We start from the raw sequence: 13246 nt of genomic DNA, 5'->3' as shown, positions 1-13246 counted from the left end.
TAATTGTTACTAAATAAAATTAAAATAAACTAATAATTTCAAAAAAAATAAGAGAGTTGATGGTAGAATTGAAAATAAAAAAAAATTTAATTATTCTGTTAGTCTTTATAGTTTTGCGAAATTTTCAATTAGGTCTCTATACTTATTTTATTTTAATTGGGTTTTTACACCAATTTTTTTTAATTAGGTTCCTCCTAACAGTAATTAGTTTGATTATACAGAGACCCCATTAAAAAAAAATTAGTATAGGGACTCAAATAATAAAAAAATATCGAGAGTTAATTAAAAATAAAATTTGATGTAAGGACTCACTTAAAAAAATATAAAGATCTAATTAAAAATTTTACGAAATTATAAAGACTAACAAAGTACCTAAAAAAATCATATCCTCTGTTCTATTATAATAACATCAGCATATGGTCTTGCGACAACGAATTTTAATGAATCAAAATTAAACTCTTAAAATATTTATTCATGCATGCAAGTACGTATGCACAAAATCTTAATATATTTAAATAACATTACTCATTCTTTCTTTCGTTCAAATTGAGTGAGGCAGTGATAGTCAACAAGGATTTTGTATAGAAAGAGAAAAAAAATTACATATTTAAAAATTCATTGTTCATTTTATTCAAGTAGAACATATAAATTAAAATTGACCTAGCCGAATGCATGTGAAATTCTACATGTTAATTAGTGTGATGTTGCTCCCATAAACGTGATATATTAGATTTCCAGCATTGACTCATTGTAACTACCGTGAGCACAAATCCCTCCTCCTTTTTCTGGTACTCCTTTCTTTGGTTAGCTTTTCGTTAACTGATTGGTAAAACAGAAGAAATCCAATTCAAGCAGACGAAGAAGCAGAAGTTCCAAAGGAAGCAATAATCAGTCACTTTCGTTCTCATTTTCACTAAGGAACACACTTTTCTTCCCCATTTACAAAATACCCCCAGTTGCTTGCTGAGAAAAAGGTAACTACAACTGTATATCTCTCCCAATGTTGAGTATGTTTTTCTTCGAGACATATTCTGTCATTGAATCTCATTTGTTTTAATTTGGTTTAATCTTTTTATTTTTGTTCATTGAAAAAAATGAGGTAACAGGAGAATTAAGCTTTGTTTAGGATTCTCGACAGACTCATTTGCACTTTTTTTTAAAACTTTTTTGTTTGTGATTTTCAATCAGATTGAGAAATTAAGAATGGATAACAGAGAAATGAATAATCAAAAAGAACAACAAGTTGAGACTCGTTGGGCTCCCACTACTCCCATGAAACCCACTTCTCAAAAAACAGTGCCGATCTACGCACCAGAGCAGGAAAATCACCCCCAGATACCCACTCATGGTGATGGAGCAATTGCATGTTCCAAATTCACAGCTTCTATGGAAAAAAACAAAAGGTCCTGTATTGGGTCAGTAACTGAAGGTGGAATGAAAAACACTGTTGGTGAAAATAGTGAAGCTTGTGTAAAGACAGTATCTGGTGATTTTCCTGCACTTGGTCATATGAGTTTTTCTCAACTTATGGCCACCATGCAAGAGAATGCAGCATCAGCTAATTTGAATGCAACTCAATCAGATAATGGATCGATGAATCCAGATTTTTTTTCATTGGATTCACAGATCAACTACAACAGAGCAGCAGTGAATAACACCGGAAATCTTCAGGGTAAGTCAACATATTTTATTAACAATTGGTCCTGTTAAATTCAGTAGTTGCATTGTAACACAATGTAAATTAACAATGATAATGACAACTAGATAGATTATTTAGTAGTTCATTAGTGTTTATTCTGTAGATTCTATGGTGGATACTTCTTTAGTTCTTTTTCTATTTATGTACGAAGTTAATTTTTATTTGCATGAGTACATATGCATACATATGAGTACAAATTTATTTGCATTACTAGATACCTTATACATGTTTTTTTTTTATCATCTTTTGCCATTACAGACACATCGTTGGTTGGTTGCTCACAAATTGCATCATTGTCAATGAATATGGAAAAAAATAATCCTGTGGGAGAATTTGATGTTGCTTGCACACCTATAAAGATGGATGCCATCCAGGTAGAAAGCACACCACAATCAAAACAAAAGAGAAGAAAGCACCGTCCCAAGGTCATTGTCGAAGGCACACCAAAACGAACTCGAAAGTCAGCTGAAGAAAAGAATGTTCAGCTCAAAGAAAACTCAACTGGCAAGAGGAAATATGTGAGAAGAAAAGGAATAAACAAGACCGCTACTACTCCAGCAGAAGAAACAATTAAAGACTTCACGCCAGAATCCACAAAAAAGTCTTGTAAAAGGACTTTATTTGACGGATCTGCTGGCACTGAAAATGCAACAGCAGACAAAGACAGTCAAGTTGGAGACAACATAAATGTAAGTCTTCTGAAAGAGGCATCAAAGTCATCCAGGGGAAAATCAGAAGAGAGTCAACCTGTCAAGAGGAAGTATATAAGGAAAAAAACATTATCACACGAAGAATGTACTCCAACAGCAGAAGGGACAGCAGCAAGTTATAACAAAGAAGCACAAGATCCATCGCAAAGCAATCCTCCTGTGGCCCAACCAATGGAAAAGACGACCAAGAAGAGGGGCCGGAAGAAGAAAACGCCCAACATGTCTTATCCAACAGAGGCCACAGTAGAATTCAGTGAAGCATTAATACCTAGACCTAACACAAGATCAAGAAGTAATAAGAAATCCAAAGAAGAAAGCTCTACAAGTGGACATAATTCAAATGCATGTATCAACCAAAGAAGTGACATGATGAACGTTGTCCATAGTCATGACACTTCCACACAGCAAGATTTTTACATACTATTACCTGTCGACACACAAATTCAGAACACATCCGCTGAGAGGATGAGATATAGCAGAACAAATGCAACAAATAAGGTTAGTACTCCTACAGCACTTATAATCAAAATTCTAACATTAATGCATTGGATTATGATCAAAATTGTTTCATTAATCAGGTATCATATGATCATGAGCCCATTGTCAAAACGTCAAGTATATTTTCTCCAGAAAGCACTTCGCAGGAGATAAAGCCCATTGTCAATTACAGCTTTGAAGATAACAAAAACAAAAGAGATCAGACAACTGAGAATGAAGAGAGTCTAAATACTAGTGGCAGGAATATCATTGGGGTACATCATAATGATTTGTTTCTGTTCGGAACGAAAATTGACAGAACTAATCGAAATGAAGTAGAAATGACATTTTCTCCGCAAGATGCGCGCAGGCTTGATTACGCATCCAGTTCTGACAACTCTAAATATAATCAGACTGACAACTCTGAATATAATTCTGATTATGACAAGTTTGATAAGTTCATCTCAAGAGTGCGAAATTGGGAAGAACAAACATCAGAAGATGCAGTGGACAAATCATTAGGTATTTCAATTGAATTATTGATTTGTGTCAACATTATATACATAAAAAATATATTCTCACAAAAAAATTTTTTGCATTGCAGATAATTCTGATGTAGATGCTATAACAAAGCAATTTAAAAAATTGAAAATCAAAACACAAGAGAATGCAATAATTCGGTATAAACTGAAAAAACAAAAGCAAAAGCAAAAGCGTCTTGATGGCGCCATCATTCCGTTTGGAAGCCAGGTTGTTCCTTTCAAGAAACAATATCCACGGGCGAGAGTTAACCTTGATGAAGAAACTAATAGAGTGTGGAAGCTTTTGATGTTAGATATAAACAGCCATGGAATTGATGGAGAAGATGAAGCCACGTCCAAACGGTGGGAAGAAGAGCGAAATTTATTTCGAGGGAAGGCAGACTCGTTTATTGCAAGAATGCATCGTGTACAAGGTATCAACCTAATACTCCCGAATAATAAACACTTATTCACTTATTCATAATAATATAAAATAAAAATTAATAATAAAATCATTAATATATTATTAGAACTTAGAAGAAAATAAAACTGATTGCAAATTTACTCAGGGAAAATATTAAATTCAAACAACAATTAACATTAAAACCAAATTACATAACAAAAGACAAGAACTTAAAGTTTACAAGAGCTTAACATTAGTACACTAATTGCATTCATAACACTATTTATACGACTCATAATTAAACAGGAGACAGACGATTCTCTCGCTGGAAAGGATCAGTGGTGGATTCGGTGGTGGGGGTTTTCCTCACCCAAAATGTCTCAGACCATCTCTCAAGGTATGTATTCTGCAGTATCATTTGAAACAAAGCTTTACCAGATGCCATAGCAACCTTGTTTGTTCTTTCTCCTTTAACAGTTCTGCATTCATGGCCCTGGCGGCTCGATTCCCCAACAAATCACAAGTAAACGTTGGGGCGCCAGTAGAGATCTCAGAGGGGGATGCGCCGTTGAATCCATCCGTTCATGACGCCACTGAGCATTCTGGACACAAGATAACACACTGCAGTGTCCAAGAAATGCCTCAGAGAACGGGGTTTAATGATATGGTGGCATCCCGAAGCTCTGGGGTTTCCCAAACTGGCGAGGTCTCAAACGAGCAGAACGATGAGAAGATGGGATCCTATTCGGAGGGCCACTCAGACAATATCAACCGCCAAGCAGAAAATTCAACCAAGGTTCAGGAAGAAGCTGACACAAAAAGAAATGAAGCAACTGAGAAGCTAACATCTGGGGACCTGAAGAATGACAGCCCCAAAGAAAATAATACTCAGGTCCCCCTCAAAGCATCCATCTTCCCAACCCAGGAATCCGTCCGCAGCTCAGAAAATGAAAAGAGCATGCCTTGCTGCCCAGACAACGGTGCTGAAATGTCTCAAAGGGCTCACTCTGAAAGGATTGTGGCTCCAGCCCAGGCAGAAGCTGGTGCCCACAAAAGTGCAGCAAGAAATGAGGCCCAAGAGACAAGTTCAGCAAAAAAAGACAGCAAGGGCAAAGGAAAAGAGCATAAGGACGAATTCAACTGGGATAGCTTGCGAACAGCCGCACAAGCTATAGCAGGGAAGAGAGAGAAGACATGGAACACCATGGATTCTCTCGACTGGGATGCTGTGAGATGTGCAGATGTTAGCACAATCTCAGATGCGATCAAAGAAAGGGGCATGAACAACAGGCTCGCTGAACGCATTCAGGTACAGTTGAACTTCCACAAAATGAAATATCATTTTTTCCTTTCTGTTGAATTGCTTCTCATATTATGGTACACTGTGCAGCTCTTCCTGAATCGGCTGGTTGAAGATCACGGTGATATTGACCTTGAGTGGCTGAGAGACGTCCCTCCGGACAAAGCAAAGTAAGGCCAACAGTAAATAAACTACTCTATAAAAAGAAAATACACCTACTGAACTAAAAGAAAATTCTCCATTCAAATGGTTTTAAACATATCTCCACTTTGTGGTTTAGAAACCACAAAGTGTGAGATGAATTACATATCAGCAAACATATGTGTATGATAAATATTCATTTCTCAATACAGGGAGTTTCTGCTCAGTATAAAGGGACTGGGACTGAAAAGTGTGGAGTGTGTGAGGCTCCTAACCCTGCACCACCTTGCCTTTCCTGTAAGTTCTATATATAGTTGTAAAATAGATAAATAAATGAATAAAAAATAAATAAATGAAAAAAAAATAAATGAAAAATAAATAAATAAATAAATAAATAAATAAATAAATGAATAAATAAATAAATGAATAAATGAAAAATAAATAAATAAATAAATAAATAAATAAATAAATGAATAAATAAATAAATGAATAAATGAAAAATAAATAAATAAATCTGAATATATAATGCTATGGCTATATCACAGGTGGATACCAATGTTGGAAGAATAGCAGTAAGACTTGGATGGGTACCGCTGCAGCCACTTCCTGAGACACTACAGTTGCATCTCCTGGAACTGTAAGTACTTGCTTTGTAAATGATGTTAAGCATGATTAGCAAATTATTTAAGAAGTGCTAATGTAATTATCCTATGTAGGTACCCCATTTTGGAGACCGTACAAAAATATCTGTGGCCTCGTCTGTGCAAACTAGATCAAAAAACATTGTAAGGATTTCATTTCAATTTACTGCATCACATGAACAAAAAATGAATATGTTGACTTATTTCTTTGGCCTTCTGTTAAATTATGATGCAGATACGAGCTACATTACCAGATGATTACATTTGGAAAGGTAATTGCATCATGTTGTGCATAAAGTTGGTGATCTTTTCTTATTTTTCTTTCCTTGATACTTAAAAGTCAGTGATCCTACCTACCAAAGCTTTGATGTGATACCAAGAAACACGAAAATGAATGCAGGTCTTCTGCACAAAACACAAACCAAATTGCAATGCATGTCCGATGAAAGGAGAGTGTAGACACTTTGCTAGTGCTTTTGCAAGGTATGTTCACAATATATTAAAAATTATTTGCAGAAAAACGATTATGCAGGATCATATAAAACTTCTTTCTCATACATATGAACAATAGAAGTAGAAGTTATTTCAAGTTAAATTGTTGGCTATATAGATAACAAAATTGGGATTTCAAAGACAATATTAGGAAGTTCATATTAGCATAAATACTGTATTAAATACTGCATTATACTGGAAGCAGTATAATTGTATTCTATTTTAACAGCTGAAAATGATCTCTTACCACTCAGAATCCAAAAACATGCATTTGATAGATCAATTGCATATAATCTATTTTGTATGCAGTGCAAGACTTGCCTTACCAGGGCCAGAGCAGACAAGTATAGTCAGTACCTCCGGAAACAATCCAACGGATCAAAATCCGACGGATCAGAACCCGATGGATCAGAATCCGGCGGTAAACATCGCTCAGTTGCACTTGCCCCTTCTTGAGAATCCAAACCAAGGAGCAGAAATTCTACAAGCAGAGGTTGCCAAACAGCTAGAATCAATAGATGAAAAGAATATCTGCCATCCTATTATTGAAGAGCCAACAACCCCAGAGGCAGAATGCTCACAAGTACCAATACATGATATTGAGGATGCCTTCTGGGAGCCACGGGAAATTCCTCCCATCGACCTTGATCTAGAGGAGTTTACCCTGAATTTAAAAAATTATATGCAAGGAAATATGGAACTTCAAGAAGCGGAAATGTCAAGGGCATTGGTAGCTTTGACTCCAGAAACTGCTAACATTCCTATGCCTAGGTTAAAGTATGTGAACCGATTACGAACAGAGCATTGCGTGTAAGTAAAATAACTAACTCTTCCACTAGTTTAACTTTAAACCGATAACATCAATGAGAGAGTTGCAACACATGCCATGTCCACCCCCCATAATGAGAGAGTTATAGCATTGTAACTAATTGTGTTCACTTTCATGCAGTTATGAACTCCCAGATACACATCCTCTTCTGGAAGGGGTTAGATATTGCTGCATCTGTTCATCAAATTTATGTTTTAGTTTTTTTTCCTCTGTGCAACTTCCATTAACTGTTTTTTTGTTATAGTGGGACAAACGAGAGGCAGATGATCCAGGCAAATATCTTCTTGCTATATGGACTCCAGGTAAACAAAATAGCAACTTCAACTTCGTTTCGGATTAATTTAAATAGGCTTATACATGGCACTATGCTGCACAATAAGGCAAGAAAATTTGCAGCATGTACAGCTTTCTGCTTTTCTTTTTTTAATTCAATTTGCCAAATACATCAATGATTACATAGGGGAGACAGCAAATTCTATACAACCACCTGAAAGAAAATGCAGCTATCAAGAAAGTGGCCAACTCTGTAATGAGAAAGAATGCCTTTCCTGCAACAGTGTTCGGGAATCAGATTCGCAAACAGTTAGAGGGACAATCCTGGTATAAATGCTTGCCAGATTAATGATTTTAACATGTTTCTTAGTTACTATCTATTATATAGGAAGGAGAAATTTGCAAAATATAAAATGTACTCACTTGAATTGATGATGAATATATACAGATACCATGTCGAACAGCTATGCGAGGAAGCTTTCCGCTAAATGGCACCTATTTCCAAGTCAATGAGGTAAAATAGTGTGTAATCATATATTGCAAATATTCTTTGCAATTTCAGCATTAATAAAATGGAGTTTTTAATGCAGGTATTTGCTGACCATGAATCGAGTAAAAATCCAATCAGCGTTCCGCGAAGTTGGATCTGGAACCTGAACAGGCGAACAGTATATTTTGGAACCTCTGTGACATCAATATTTAAAGGTGGAGACATCAAATTTATATAGATAGATATATCAAGCAATAAATAAATAAATGTAAATTGAAGTTGAGTTTATGATTTTTGTTCATCAGGTTTAACAACGCCTGAAATTCAACAGTGTTTCTGGAGAGGTAAGATTCAGTTCCCAAAATGTATCCTGCTTTGCATAATTCAATAATCTCTCAGCCTGCTTTATTTATTAGTTTGAAATGAAATGATGAAGTTCTTCCCTAATAGGAATAACACAATAATTAAATAAGAAAAAAAGCATGCATCAGATATACAACCTATCCTCTCTAAACACAGTGGAAAATTGCTTTGCAGGGTATGTCTGTGTGCGGGGATTTGATAGAGCAACTCGAGCACCGCGTCCTCTAAAAGCGAGACTGCATTTCCCAGCAAGCAAGATGGCTGAGGCCACAGGGACTACAAGGAAAAAGTCAACTGCCACAAAATCAGAAGGAGCAAAAACAAACCCACAACAACCAGAAGTGGTTTCTGGGAGCCAAAATCTTCAGGAGGGGGGAAAACCCAAAGAAAATCCATCCTTGTCTATCTCATAATTATCTTGTTCTGTAAAATTTATCTTGTTCTGTAAAATATATGTACCAACAGTGACAATTTTCTTTGTTTAATATGAAGTTTAACCTGTTCCTGTCATACTCAGAGTGAGCAATTTTTTCTTTAAAAAAAACATGGAAAAAAATTAGGAACAATAATGAGTCAATGGTAGTACCTAGGCTCTATTCTTGAAGGGAGAATGTGAGCCGGGTGATGCCAAAGCAGAGAAACGGGAGCTGAGGATTCTCCTCCCAACTCCTACAAAGACAGGCTTAGAAATATTCGAATTTGAATTTTATGCTTTTCGCTTTCATTTTAGCATTCAACAACCAAATTTTCATTCCTCAGCGTTCTATTACAATCACTTCTTGAGTAAGCGAGAGATAATTACAAAACAAATATATGCATACCTGATGGACTATCTGTTAACTCCAAAGTCTAATAATTTACCAGTTCTAATGGCAACTTCTGGAATTGGACTCTATGCTTTCTTACATTAGCAGAAAAAACATGCAATTCAAATGGAAAAGAAAAGGGACTAACAAATTACAGCAAACGGGGAACGAAAACTTCAATTCAATCGATCTTAATCTCTATACTAGTTCACAATACCAAACTCTTAGTTCCAATAGGAACTAAAACATTCCCACACTAACCAAAATAATTATTTTATGTATACGTATACACACGTATCTAGACACCAAAAAAATACATATGTATATTCATGTATATGTCCCTGTGGCCAAAACTGGTCAGCTAGGGTTCCGGCCCAGGAGGGTTGGCCAGGATATATATTGACTTATGCCATTGAATAACTTCATATACAGATGAATTTCATAAATCCAACTATTGAATTTCAAACTTTCATGTATGTGTGTAATTTCTTATGAGATGAATTTCATCAATCCAACATTGAATTTGAACCTCTTGCGCTAGTATGTGTACCATCAATACTTAGCTAATTACACTAATATCAAAGAGCAGAAAATTCAATCCAAATCATTAAAAACTATAATATAAACAGTGCTATTCAAGCATCAAAAGCAAATAACAGTGGGATAGTCATCAAATGAGTTCTCAGGCCATTGAAGAAAGTAACAGTGCGATTCAAGCATTGAGCTAGAAACAGAGAGAGTACAGACTACAGTGTTAGGACTTAGGAGATAGATTTGCGGAGCTTACCTTTCAGATCTGATCTAAGCGCGCATGAACAAAGCGAATCAAAATGGAAACCCCAAAAATCTTCATCATATATCAATATCAATAGCACTATAGCAGCATGAGAGAAAAAATTTTGAGATCTAAAGAGTGAGTGATAGAGTCGCAGTGTGTGGCTTGTGTTTCGCAAATCGTACATGTTGGCGCCATACCGCCATTTTCATGTGGTTTTTTGTGTTCCCTCCAACTCTTTACGGTAAAGTATTGGGCTTTTTTTACTCTTTGGGCTTTAAAACAAAGCTCAGGCCCAAGTTTTATATCTTGAAAGAGGCCCAAATTTTCAGAATTTAGAAACACCATGACTAGCATTAGGGCCTTCAGTGTACAAAAAATAATAAGATCACCGTGACCAAATATCAAGCAACCCCATTAACAAAAAAAAGAATGGTGATGACTGATGAGATATATTTTGAATTAAATTCAATTTTTATATTTCTTGAATTATTGTACAAAAATTATTTACCTCTGTCCAAATAAAAGGGAAAAAAAACTTAAACACATCACTTTGTAAAGTTAATTCTATATTAAAGAGAAACATATTTTTTGGTGTAATCATCACCGAAGTGCACAAACATATGAATAAATATTTTAGGTTTTTATTGTAAAATATTGGCTATTTTTTTTTGGTTGCACAATTTTTTTTTTTACCAAGGCCCTTTAAATAGTACTCATAAACAATCCCAAAAAAAAAACTTGGAGTATGATCATATGTATAGCTAGTTGAGTGGAATTAATAAGGTTGAAAGAGAAACTGACTTGAGTTGATCGAGTGATTAGTTCACTCGTCCGTTCAAATAAATGTCGGGGGTTCAAATCTTGTCTTGTTTATGTAGTAATCCATTGGTCATTGGTGACAGATTCTTCAATAGAATTTAAAACCGTGACAAATTAGTTGACGTGACGGATTGAAAAATACAGTAAAAAAAAAAGTTAAAAGAGAAGATAATCTGACGTGTTTGGGTGAGGTGGTTTTCAGCTTGAAATGATGAGAGTGATACTTGCAAAGACACTCCAACGTTTAAATTTAAAAAATCAAAGAGGTACTAAGTTTAGGGTTAGAATTTCATAGTTCATACCAGGAAAAGCTACAAACTCCCCATTATGTAGCATGGGTCATGGTGAATTAGAAAATGATCTCCTCTTTGTTGGAGATCAAATCTTTTCTTTTCTGGAAGATCCTTGAGGCACTAGAGGAATTCATTTGGGCCAGACCTCGAATACCCTCAAGTTGTTGTCTATAGGCCTTATCATGGATTATTGAACCAGATCGATGCAGGGTCCAAAGGGAGTGGGCCGGCCCGCCCCGTAACATCATTATAAGTGGTTTAAGAAATAAAAATTTCAAGTCCAAAAAAAACTAGTAGTTTAGTAAATTATGATTTTTTGGTTTGCATTTTATTTTTTTATTTTGTAAAAAATAAAAACGGAAAATAAAATTTAAGTTCTTTTATAATTTTTTTATAAAATACTAGAAAAAAATGAAAAGTGAAAAAAAATGCACACACAATTTGCTACTCGGTACTTGTTTTTCGTTATGGTCCCGCACCTTAGGTCTAATCTCACTTTTCTTGTTTTATGGGTTGTATTAAATTATTATTAAAGTGTAAGTGTGTAACCCCAATTTGACTTAAAATAATCACAATAAAGACAAAGAATTAAGGGAGTAATCACTTCCACGATGGGTACAGCTTGAAGATTCATCGAACACTACCCTCTTTCTGTTCTTATAATAATCTACGAGCTTATAAAATTCATATAATATAATCCATGTTCGTGTGACTTTGGAAAGATACACCTTCGTTTTCTTAATTGGGGGAGAAATGGATTACTATAATTGATTACTATATAGCTCATAACAATAACAATACTACAATCTAAAATCAAAAGGTTGTGATGTAAGCGTCTCCCTTTCCTATTCAACCATACAATAATTCCCAACTTGTATTATATCCTCTCTTTCTTTTCTTTTCTTTTTATTTTTTTTTTTACTTTTATCTGTTACTTTAGTTTCTTATATAATAACTAAAGTTTAAAATTAAATTAATTTTAAAATAGTATTGTGAAGATGGTACTTAAGACTAGTAGAAAACTCAATTTAATTTCTATTTATGGTCTACCTGTCATAAAAAGTAACTTCACATCATTTTTTACATCATAAATAATAAATAGGAACTCAAAGCATCTCTCTCTTCTCCATTAGGAGGAACTAACTTTAGTCTATGTTGTGGTCTCACTTAATTAATTAATTAAAATACTTAAAATTAATATAATTATTTTTTTCAATAATATTATTTAAATTTATAAATTCAAAAATAATTCACTACTAAAAGATATTAATATTAAAAAAATTCATATATAACAATAATACACCATATATAATTCGAGATTACACTAATTTGTAAAATTACTTAATACAAAGAAAAATATAATTAAGCTCTATAGTTGATAAAAATAAGCAACCCAACAAAAAATTATTTTATAAGGTGTAAAAATTAAATTATTTTTTATGTAAACAAATTTAATTAATTATAATTTAATATAATATTATTACAAGTCTCCATTCAGAGGAACTCTCTTCTTTCAAAAACTGTGCGAAAACCCTTCTTCTCTTTCCTCTAAAGGTTGGTTTCTCTATTTGTCAGAAAAAATGTTATTGGAACTGGAGCATTGGAGTTGCTCTAAGAGGTTGAGGTTATTGGAACTGGAGCATTGGAGTTGCTCTAAGAAGTTGAGGTCGAGAAGAGTTACTGATCTAAGTGAGCAAGGTGGTCTCTAATAAAGAATGATAGGGTGTATACGCAAAAACAATTCGACGTCGAAATCAAAAGAATAAAAAAAAATACTAAATTTAGGGTTAGTGTGTCATAAACTTCCCATTAAATAGTGAGCTCTCATATGAATCAAGGAGTAATCTCGCTATATGTAATTGAATCGGATCTTTTCCTATTCAGAGAATTCTTGACTTCGCTCTTGATAAAGTTTTGTTAGGTCATAGTTTGAATATCGCCAAGTTGTTATCCTAAGCTTGGCATGATTAGGCCGAGTTTTTATCCGTATTGGTTTGGTTTGGCCAACTTGTAACACATACTAGTAATAATTCTTATTAGTAATTAGTAACTAAAGAGAAAATTAAGTTTGATTGATCTAGCTTACTTGTTTAAATAAATGTCAGAAATTTAAATTTTGTCTTGTGCATGTAAGTTATTGTGGGCCAACAACTGACTTTTAAATAAATTTAGATTCGTAACATACAGATTAATCTTTTGTTTGTTGGATTG

At 34.3% G+C, this 13246-nt stretch overlaps 1 protein-coding gene and 1 long non-coding RNA gene across 3 annotated transcripts; one reads left to right on the top strand and one right to left on the bottom strand.

The window, feature by feature from the left end:
• On the top strand, positions 1189-8851 carry LOC107626416 (protein ROS1). Of its 2 annotated transcripts, XM_021116721.1 has the most exons (22): positions 1189-1672; positions 1958-2357; positions 2511-2738; positions 2817-2907; positions 2988-3408; positions 3491-3841; positions 4117-4207; positions 4288-5119; positions 5201-5280; positions 5464-5548; positions 5797-5888; positions 5968-6036; positions 6128-6164; positions 6293-6375; positions 6694-7194; positions 7334-7370; positions 7458-7515; positions 7674-7813; positions 7935-8000; positions 8077-8191; positions 8282-8320; positions 8514-8851. In XM_021116721.1, exons 1-22 carry the CDS (start codon positions 1204-1206, stop codon positions 8750-8752), a joined length of 4524 nt encoding a protein of 1507 aa, XP_020972380.1. In that variant the 5' UTR covers positions 1189-1203; the 3' UTR covers positions 8753-8851. The 2 variants fall into 2 exon arrangements, with proteins under 2 accessions (XP_020972380.1, XP_020972379.1); XM_021116720.1 differs by having other exon boundaries at positions 1958-2352; positions 2506-2738; positions 4288-5280.
• Positions 8767-10249, bottom strand: LOC110269125. The gene is made up of 2 exons (XR_002358227.1): positions 9933-10249; positions 8767-9008 (listed from the first exon to the last, which is right to left on the bottom strand). It is a non-coding gene; the product is annotated as an uncharacterized LOC110269125 (long non-coding RNA).

Source organism: Arachis ipaensis, chromosome B02 (genome assembly GCF_000816755.2).
Source record: "Arachis ipaensis cultivar K30076 chromosome B02, Araip1.1, whole genome shotgun sequence".
Lineage (NCBI taxonomy): Eukaryota > Viridiplantae > Streptophyta > Magnoliopsida > Fabales > Fabaceae > Arachis > Arachis ipaensis.
The sequence above is the reverse complement of the archived record's forward strand: the minus strand, read 5'-3'. Positions and strand labels throughout refer to the sequence as shown.

Excerpts from the sequence above, each read along its gene's own strand:
- LOC107626416 (XM_021116720.1), top strand. The coding sequence starts at position 1,204 with ATGGATAACAGAGAAATGAATAATCAAAAAGAACAACAAGTTGAGACT. Across the intron at positions 7,371-7,457 it reads CACATCCTCTTCTGGAAGGG|TGGGACAAACGAGAGGCAGA; the intron begins GTTAGATATTGC and ends TTTTTGTTATAG. Across the intron at positions 7,516-7,673 it reads TCTTGCTATATGGACTCCAG|GGGAGACAGCAAATTCTATA; the intron begins GTAAACAAAATA and ends ATGATTACATAG.